Below are 9,466 nucleotides of genomic sequence, written 5' to 3' on the forward strand. Positions count from 1 at the left end.
TTGTGAGATGGAGATGTTGTGAAGCAGCCATCTTGGCTGTGGGAGCATCTGTCATAAGCCACAAAGACAGGGTAGACTGGTGTCTGGGAACAGATTAATTCATTTTACATTGATTCCTATGGGGAAAATAATTTTAGTTTTCAAACATTTCAGATTCTGAATGGAATTCAAGAAGTAATTGAGTTCTAGAACTGAGGTTCTACTGTATTTGAAACTCGAACTTTTGAAAACAATGCAAAACTTCATGTGATCTGATTATGTGCAGCATGTGGGACTCACCATAATGAAGTCTTTCATCAGACTCATATAACATAGTAAATCTGATCCAAAATTCAAGCCTTGATGTATATTTTCTCTGCTTTATCTTTTGGTTGCTTACATTCTGATGTGGTTCATGTTGCAGGACGGGTCTCTGAAGCATGTCAACTCTGGACGTTGTCTTCAGAAGCCAGATGCTCGAGACGTGACCCTTCCGGTGCTCAAGCCTTGTGATGGCACGGCAGCACAGCAGTGGGTCATGAATGGCTCTTTCAAGTGGCAGGCCAATTAACAACCTGTATGCACTTATATTAACTAGAAAACTACACCATAATATATTGAAATGAACATGAGACAGGTGTGGTGCTTAAAAATATATTTAATGTAGACTCTGTGATAAGACAGAAAACTTTCTTGTGTGGTGACCTAGTGTTTGTTGGTTCATGAATAAGAGTGTGATAATGAACTGTTTCCTCTCAGACTAGAGTACTTTTATCATGGTTGTGATGATGAGCAGTGCAACGTGACACCAGTGTATGTGTAAGAAGCTGATATGAAGCAAGTGATTTTGCACAGCTTCTGAAAGGAACTTACAGGGTTTCTTTGCTGGTACTTAACACACACATATAAGAGTGACTTTAGTTTCCTAGTGTCAGACCTGGGCCTGCAAAGAGATGTACACTAATGGGTACTCCTATACCTGCAAATAAAAAATAGGATATATTGTATGTGATTTGGTTACTGATTAGATCAATAAAGAGTGATGTTGAGTCTTGCTTACAAATTATGTGGCTCAAATAGTATGATGATATTCTCAGATGAAAAGTTAATAAGTATTACTGAGTGGTCCTCATAGTAACCAGCAACACCCTAGCTGGACTTTTTTTTTCTACATACAAAAGTGAAGAACAGTGCAAATATTGCAGGAGTCCGTAATGGTGATAGGAGCTACACATTAGGAGTGATGTCTTTCCATGCTTGTAATTCTTCCAGACAGAATGGACATTTCACAAATATCATATATATATATATATATATATATATATATATATATATATATATATATATATATATATATATATATATATATATATATATATATATCATGTAAATATGCTGTCCCATTACTTCCAGAGATCTAGCTTCCTTTGCCATCTGTCCAGGTGGGAGTGTGAATTAGTGCCTTCTGAGAGAGCCAGAGAAGGTTTATTTGATGTTATTCTGATATTCACACCTGGACCACAGAAGAGCCATGTTGGTTGCTGTGTTAAGCTAACAGGCTGATGCAGGGAGAAGCACAAGTAGTGGCAAAAACTTAAGTAATTGAGAAAAAAAACCTGCCGAATTTTCTTCTGTCTAGAAGTTTTCTGCACCCAGCAATGCTGTAACTAAAAAGGATCTTAGATCTTTTTATCTTCTCATAACATCAGTTATCAGCTGTTGGGCTAGGATAACAATGAACATTTGCTATACTTTATTTGTTATTTTTGTACTTATTAGGGGTAAACTTTCCATTTGATTCAGGGTTTTCTTGTAAACAATGCAGTAATGAGTGCTGCACTTGTGGTTCTTCCTTTTATCAGCACCATATGTACAGTAGATAAAGCTTTGTGTTGTATCATATGAACTCCATTTGTTATTGCCAAATGTATGAAACATTTATGCCTTTGTAACTGGTTGAATAGGTGCAGGCAACGTGATTGGCTCAAAGAGGAGAAATGAATGCCTCACAAGAGTCTCACTGGTGGCCTGCCTTATGGCACCCAGACCAGGTATGTGGCAGGAAAATGTCTTCAAAACTGACATATGTACTGTTAACTTTTTTTTTTATTCTATAGATTGTGAAATTTTATTTTATAATAATGCAAATTTGAAAATGCAGCAATGTAATAGTGAGTGGAGTGGCTGCACTGTGATACTTGCACAAGATTCTTCAAAAGCACATCTCACATTATAACTTAGGTAAAATTTGAGTAACTAATGATGAATGAAGCCAAAGCAGCAAAGGATAGGTAGAACAGAAAGAAATGTGGTATTTTTATATTGTAAGTATGGTGAAATGTGTGCACATTGCCAGGTCTGGCTGGTGACTTAAGGTTCCTGGAAAGATGGAACCCCAAGGATCTCTCAGCATGCACTACTGTTGTGAAGAGATTGAATTCCATAATGTGTAGTGTTCCAGGTGAGCCAAGTGTTTGCAGTGCAGAGTTAGTGAGAGCTTTCCTGCTGAATGAGATCAGCTGGCCTGAAGTGGTGGCACTCTGAGCTGCAAATGTTGATCAGTGTCCCTTGTGTCAAATGGTGACTTTGTTTATTCCTCAGGTGGTATGATGTGCTCCTTGCTCTCCTCCTGCCAGTTTGTTAGTGGCATGGCACTGCTGATGAAAGAAATTTATTTAATGAAAAGCCATGCAGTGTCATCTCTATAATTAGAATGAACTCTTCTTTTGTATCTGGAAGCATTCAATGATGATAAATTCCCTCTTAGTTGTGATGCATTTAATATTTAAGAGGAATTAATATTCATTTCATTGTTATTTGCTGTGCAGATTTTCAAGCCATAAGGAGCCATGAATTATGTAATTATATGTAATTAGTCTTTACAGTGGTGATGGTGTTTGGGGCTGGATTGAGAATGTACTTCCAATTATCCTATGGTGATGGTGAAGATGTTATTTTTATTGACTATGTTACATTAGTTTCATCTCTTGCATTATCATTTTCATGATCATTAATATATTACATCATAATCATTAATAATGATAAATGATCAAAAATTAGAATTCAGCAAGAGGCTGTGATGGTGTTTTTTCCTGAAAAGAGGACCATTAAGGGCAACAAAGGGAACAGCACTGAGAACCTTGCTGTGTGAAGCACTTCTGTAACATTGTGACCAAGAATAGATGAAGGGCAAAATTTTATCCATATTGAAACCTGAGAGCACAGAATACAAATTAAACACATCATATATGAATGTAAGGTAAATTTCAAGCCATGTGCATTATATTAATGGCAAGAAAAGTATACAGTAGGTACAACACACATACTGGTAGAAATAATGCAGCCTTGAAAGCTTTCATTATACCTTTTTTCCTTGTTTACTCATCCTTAGTATGTAGTGCATAAGAAACTGAAAAGAGAAAAAATTATAATTAGCAAAATTTGATTATTTTGCATTCCCTGTTGAGAGTGACGAGTGAGAGGGTGTTGGTTAGGTGGGCCTGTCCTTGTTCAGCAGCAGTGTGTTGGTTGGGTGGGCTGCCTTGTCTGGCAGCAATGTGTTGGCAGCCACTACCACCTGGGTAGGGCACAGCTTACTGAACCCTCTATCTCTCTCTCTCTCCCTTTTGAGTAAAAATCACTGAAATATAAATTGCTTAACTACATACATTTTCATATTTGCTTATATGTATTACAGTAATTTGATGACAAAAATTTACTGACTAAAAAATGAACTTGTTAAAATTGTAGAAATTTATTTTTTTTAATTAATTAATTTATTTATTTATTTAATTTTATTTATTTACTTATTTTTCTTTACTTAGTTGAGGACTAATTTCATAGGCCCAAGAATTGGATGATATTCAGGCTAACATGGACAGGATTATATGTGTTGTAGGGTAGACAGTTAGAGTAACACATGACAATTTGTTTGAAACCTGGTATCTCAGCAGCCTTGTTATCTCTAGGGATAATCATTTGAAATTATCATGTATTGTACTCATACAGCTTGAAGAACTGTTTGGATAGTGATGTATATTTGATTTTTTTTTTAATAACTTATACTTTTACATTCCAAATTTGTTTAATTTACATTCCAAAATTTTTGAATATATAGGATTGGATAGAGATTCATAGATTTAATGTAAAATTTCATTGCTCACCTTTTTTTTTTGTAATATATTTTTTATGACCAAAATGTCTTCTTTTTCTTTTTAAGCACAAGGGAGCTGCTATGCCTTCCCTAATGGAGCCATTCCTGAATATGTAGTGGGTAATTTGTAACCAAGAACTTTTTCACTGCAAGCAAAGTGTGTTTGTGCTTGATTTGTAATCAAGAACTGTTTAACTGCAAGCAATGTGTGCTTGAAGTTTATATGAATAATCCACATAACATTTCTTGAGTATAGAAATATTTTCCCTTATAGCAAAGATGTAATACAATGTGAACCTGCGAAGCATTCCATCTTGCCAGTGATGCAAAATGTGCTTATGAAATACTGGACAAGGACTGTGTGCTTGTAAACACGTGCAATGATTTGTATACAATCAGATTTCCTTGACAAACTATTTCTTATAATATATCAACAATTTTTAATTCTCGAAACTTTGACATTTGTCCTTCAAGTGAAACCATGAATTAGATAGTGACAAAGCCACAAGTGTAGCAACAGACTGCTGTCCTCAAAGACAACAAAGGGTCTGTTGTCACTTTCATGCTGAGCTTCCGTCATGTGGTAACAATGTAATTTACACATTAGTTAATTATTACTTAATTCATTGTGCATCGATGAAATTTGTATTGGTTGTCGATTCATAAATTAAACTATATTAAATAATTCCAGCATATATTACAGGATATGGAATTTGAGATAAGAACATGGTTATGCAGGACCTGATTCACCTCTTTTATGCTGATGGCTTAATTTGTTGGGTCATTGGTGGTGTGAGTTGGTAAGACTAAGCAGGAGGGACAGAGGGAAACTTTGGGGTAATTCATATTTCAGTAAATAGGAATGTTTATCTGTGCCACTATAATTAATTATTGTTGATTGATGTAACAAAAAGATGGGATTGTTGAATAATCTTCCTTTATTCCTAAATAAGGTGCTTTTATATCAATATCAATAAGCTCAAGTGAATCTGTTGACTTCATTTAACATTTTCTTTTTCCATCATCTACATCAACATCAATTCATCTCAGATAATTTCATAGTAGCTTAAGATGTAAAGTATAGGGAAGATGTATATTTTCATGTGTTTGGGATGAACAGAAATAAGCTGTGTGTCATGAAATGTGTTACTTAAGCAGGGTTTCCCTGTCTTCTGGATACACATTTTATTTTGTTATGTTATTTCATTAATTTTTTCCTCACTAGATCATGAAGATAGTTTCTATAAATGTTCATATTTGCATTTATCAGTATGGCTTTATAACATTCAGTCAGTTTATAATATCAGTGAATTTTCAAATGTCATTCCAAATGTGAAGTATTGACACATGCCGTAAATGTGAATGCTTGTGTTTGTATACATACTACGTATGTACACGTGCATGGTGAAGGGAACATTTCAAAGTTTTTAATAAATAGTTTCTTCACAGTGTAAGACTTTCATTAAAGTCCTAATTTAAATACAGAACCTTACATAAGATGTGAAAATTTACATGATTGGTACACTGAATTACTCTTATCTTACATGATGCCTCCTTTTACTTCTAAAAAAACAAAATGTGCATTCCCCACCTCATTCCCCACCTCCTCTTTATAAAGTCCTTGCATTAGACTGTGGCAAGTCACAGCAACGGCAGTGTGGCATCCTCTCTCTCTCTCTCTCTCTCTCTCTCTCTCACTGAATACTTCAATGGAATCAAAATTATACACATGATATAGCACAATAACAAGGTAATTATTAAATAAATCCTTACTGCAGTCTGTCATCCATTATTGACTGAATATATCAGAAATATTGCTAGTTTTGAAGTCCTCAAGAATTATATAAAGTAAAAGTAAATAAAATAATAAATAAAAGCAGATAACTAAAAATGAAAATAAAGTAAAATAATATATAAATAAATAAATAAGTAAAAAGACGGGAATACAGCATTACACACACACACACGCATATATATATATATATATATATATATATATATATATATATATATATATATATATATATATATATATATATATATATATATATATATATATATATATATATATATATATATATATATATCACTTCACACCCACCAGAAACACCCCAATACATCCCAAAAAAACACACACAAACACCCAAAAACACACAAAACACCAAAACACACACACAAACACCCAAACCACCAAAAAAACACCAATAAACACCTAAAACACACAGAAAACACCTAAAAACATACACAAACAACCAAAAACACACACAAACATCCCAAAATACCCAAAAAACACCCAAAAATACCCAAAAAACACACAAAAACACCCAAAACACACCACAAACCATCCAAAAAACACCCCTAAACACCCAAAAACACTCTAAAAACACACAAAAAACACACAAAAACACCCAGAAAACCCGAACACTGCTCGCCCACATTTCACCGTCCCCTTGACGAGAGAGAGAGAGAGAGAGAGAGAGAGGGTTATTTTAGTTGAGTCTATCCTGCGCTGGTTCGTGTGTTTGCTGCGGCGACACGGTACAGCTGTGAGAGAAATTTGCGTTCATAACCACGAAGGGGGTGTTCAATGGGAAAAGGGCAGTGAGGAAGTGATGATATTTATATTATTTGTATTATTACTTGATAATATGTCAACTTGTGTGTGTGTGGAGGGGGAAGAGGGGGGGGAAGCAGACACAGGTGGCGCTTGGGAGGGTGAGCGGTTGGCTGGAGTGTTTTGGCCAGCCTTGGTCAGTCTTGCCCCACACTCTGGTAATAAGTGTTTCCGTATTCCCGGCAGCTTCTCTCTGTACCAAGCACCGCCACGCAGCACCAGGGAGCCATGAGTACGTAAGGTGAGCCCAGCGGTGCCACGCGGCACCAGAGAGCCATGAGTACGTAAGGTGAGCCTAGCGGTGCCAGCCTTAATGCCTTCACAGCTTCCCCCCTCCTCCTCCCTGTAGTGTCTTGTAGTCGTCTGTTAAGGATTTTTTTCGTTATTTAGGTATTTTTTAGGGTTATTCATTTATTTTTAGGTTTTGTTTATATCTGAGTCTGGAAACAGTTGGAAATTTAGGCGAATATTGAAGGGTCGTCAATATGTAAACCGTCAGCTGAGGTACAGGCGGGGTGTCAGTGTTTTCAGCCATTATTTGCCTTGTCTCTCACTTATTGTAAGCCTTACATATCACAAGATACAGCCACATATCTAGCTTTCATATGCGCTGGTCAGATATATACGCCATTGGCTGGTTTTGGTGTCACGAAGTAATAAATAAGGCAACATGGCCGCCGGCTCCTCCACTGAGGTCGGCCCCCAGGACATGTTCCGGCCTGTGGGTTCCAATATTTTTTATATTTTCCTTAATTACTTTATTCGGCTTCTATAGTAAATTTTTATGGTTTCTAAAAATATTTTGTTGATGTTGAAGTGTTTTTGTTGCTTCAGTTAAGTAACTGGGCTGAATTTTGTGTAGTTTTTTTTTATGTAAATATAAGGCCGTTTTCACGGTTATTTTTATCCACCCCGGTCCTTGGCTTTTTTATTTGAGGCTGTAGTGAAGCTTTTATTGCTTTAAAAAATCGTTTATGATTTTTAAAATGTTTTGCGTTCCTGTTGAGTTGAGTATGTGCATTTTGAAATGGTTTTTAGTTCCGTTAAAAGTGGTGATTTTGTCATTTTTTAGATTCCTTATTTCTTTATTTCAGCTTGTAACTAACTTTGCATTGCTTGAAAAAATAGTTTCGATTTTTTGAAATGTTTTTTTACTGGTGTAAAGTGAAATGGGCGGACTTTTGAATGGTTTTAATGGTGTCAAATGTTCCAACACTTTTTCCATATTTGTGTTGATATTTCTTTACAACTACTCAGGCTGGAGATGTTTTGGTACTGTGAATATTCATTTAAGTAATTATCAAATCATAAAATAGAATGCATTCCAGCCTAGCTTCATTTTTTGTAGGGGTCAATTTCAAAATGAAATACGTTACGTACGTAAGCCAGCGGCCGGGGGCTCTCGCCTGTGACGTCATCAACAGACTGGGACTTCGGCTCCAGTGTCTTGGTCAATATTTACCGTAATTTCCAGTTTTTCCAAGTATTTCCAGCTGTTTATAAACTCAGGTACGTAGATAGTAGTAGTAGAAGGAGGAAAATAAGAGAAATGGAGGAGGAGGAGGAAGAAATAAGGAGAAATGGAGGAGGAGGAGACAAAACAGGTAAATGGGAAAAAGACAATCTTTAGCTTAGTTTCCCTTGATGCGCTTCCATTCTCTATTATTTGGTGTGTTTTGGGTCCTTTAAGTGTGTTATAGGTGTATTTGGGAGTTGTGGGGTGTTTTGAGTGTGTGTTAGTTGTGTTTAGGAGTGTTTTGGGTGTATATTAGCTGTTATCAGTGTGTGTTTTGGATGAATTTTTGGTGTTTAAGTGTGGTTTAGGTTATTTCTAGGTTTATTTTATGTGTTTTGAGTGTTGTGGAGTCTTTTGAGTGTATAGTCGAGCGTTTTGGTGTGTTTGAGGGTGTATTGAGTGAGTATGAGTGTGTCTTGAGCTTATTTTGGGTGTTTTAAGTGTTTTGGGTAAGTGTTGGGTGTGTGTGGCGTCTTTTGGATACATTTGAGTGTGTGTGGAGTGTTCTGGGTGCGTTTGGGTGTGTTAGTTGTGTATTCTGTGGTGATGTGGGTGTTTTGGATGTTTTAAGTGTGTGTTGGGTATGTTTGGCTGAGTTTTGTGGGTATTTGGGTGTGTTTTGGGTATATTTTGAGTGTGTTTGGGTGAGTTTTGTGGAGATATTGGTGTGTTGAGTGTGTTTTGGTTGTTTTGAGTGTGTTTGGGTGAGTTTTGTGGGTATTTTGGTGTCTTTTGGGTGTGTTTTCGGTGTTTTTAGTGTGTTTTGGATGTGTTTGGATGAGTTTTGCGCTCTCTCCTTCCTAGGGACTCAAAAGACGAGTTTTATAGGTATTTTGGTGTGTCTAACTACTACTACTACTACTACTACTACTACTACTACTACTACTACTACTACTACTACTACTACTGCTACTACTTCCTCCTCCTCCTCCTCCTCCTCCTCCTCCTCCTCCTCCTCCTCCTCTTCCCCTTCCTCTTCCTCTTCTTCTTCTGCAACCCAGAGGTCCGCGCTTGATCTGGCACCACTGCTCTGCTTCCCACACTCTGACCCTCGTCCTCGTGGCTCAACAGACACGCATCGCCACAAGTGTCCACTTTTCTCCCTCAAAATGCTCGGAAGAGGCCAGCCCATCATTGTTCTGAGTGAGTACACGCCCACACGCCCCTTAGCCATCCGTGGGCGTAGTATGGGCTTGCGGGGAAG

General features: G+C 36.7%; 1 protein-coding gene across 2 annotated transcripts in view; it reads left to right on the plus strand.

Annotated features, from left to right (window-relative positions):
- The window catches only part of LOC135089082 (polypeptide N-acetylgalactosaminyltransferase 5-like), an 83,133-nt gene extending 77,552 nt beyond the window's left edge, over positions 1-5,581 (plus strand). For both annotated transcript variants that reach the window (XM_063984313.1, XM_063984305.1), the window contains exon 12: positions 404-5,581. In XM_063984313.1, coding sequence (XP_063840383.1) covers positions 404-550 — 147 coding nt within the window. In that variant the 3' untranslated portion in view covers positions 551-5,581. The remainder of the gene's footprint in view (positions 1-403) is intronic.
- Positions 5,582-9,466: the final 3,885 nt, after the last annotated feature.

The sequence above is a fragment of the Scylla paramamosain genome, chromosome 3 (assembly GCF_035594125.1).
Source record: "Scylla paramamosain isolate STU-SP2022 chromosome 3, ASM3559412v1, whole genome shotgun sequence".
In the NCBI taxonomy this organism is placed as follows: domain Eukaryota; kingdom Metazoa; phylum Arthropoda; class Malacostraca; order Decapoda; family Portunidae; genus Scylla; species Scylla paramamosain.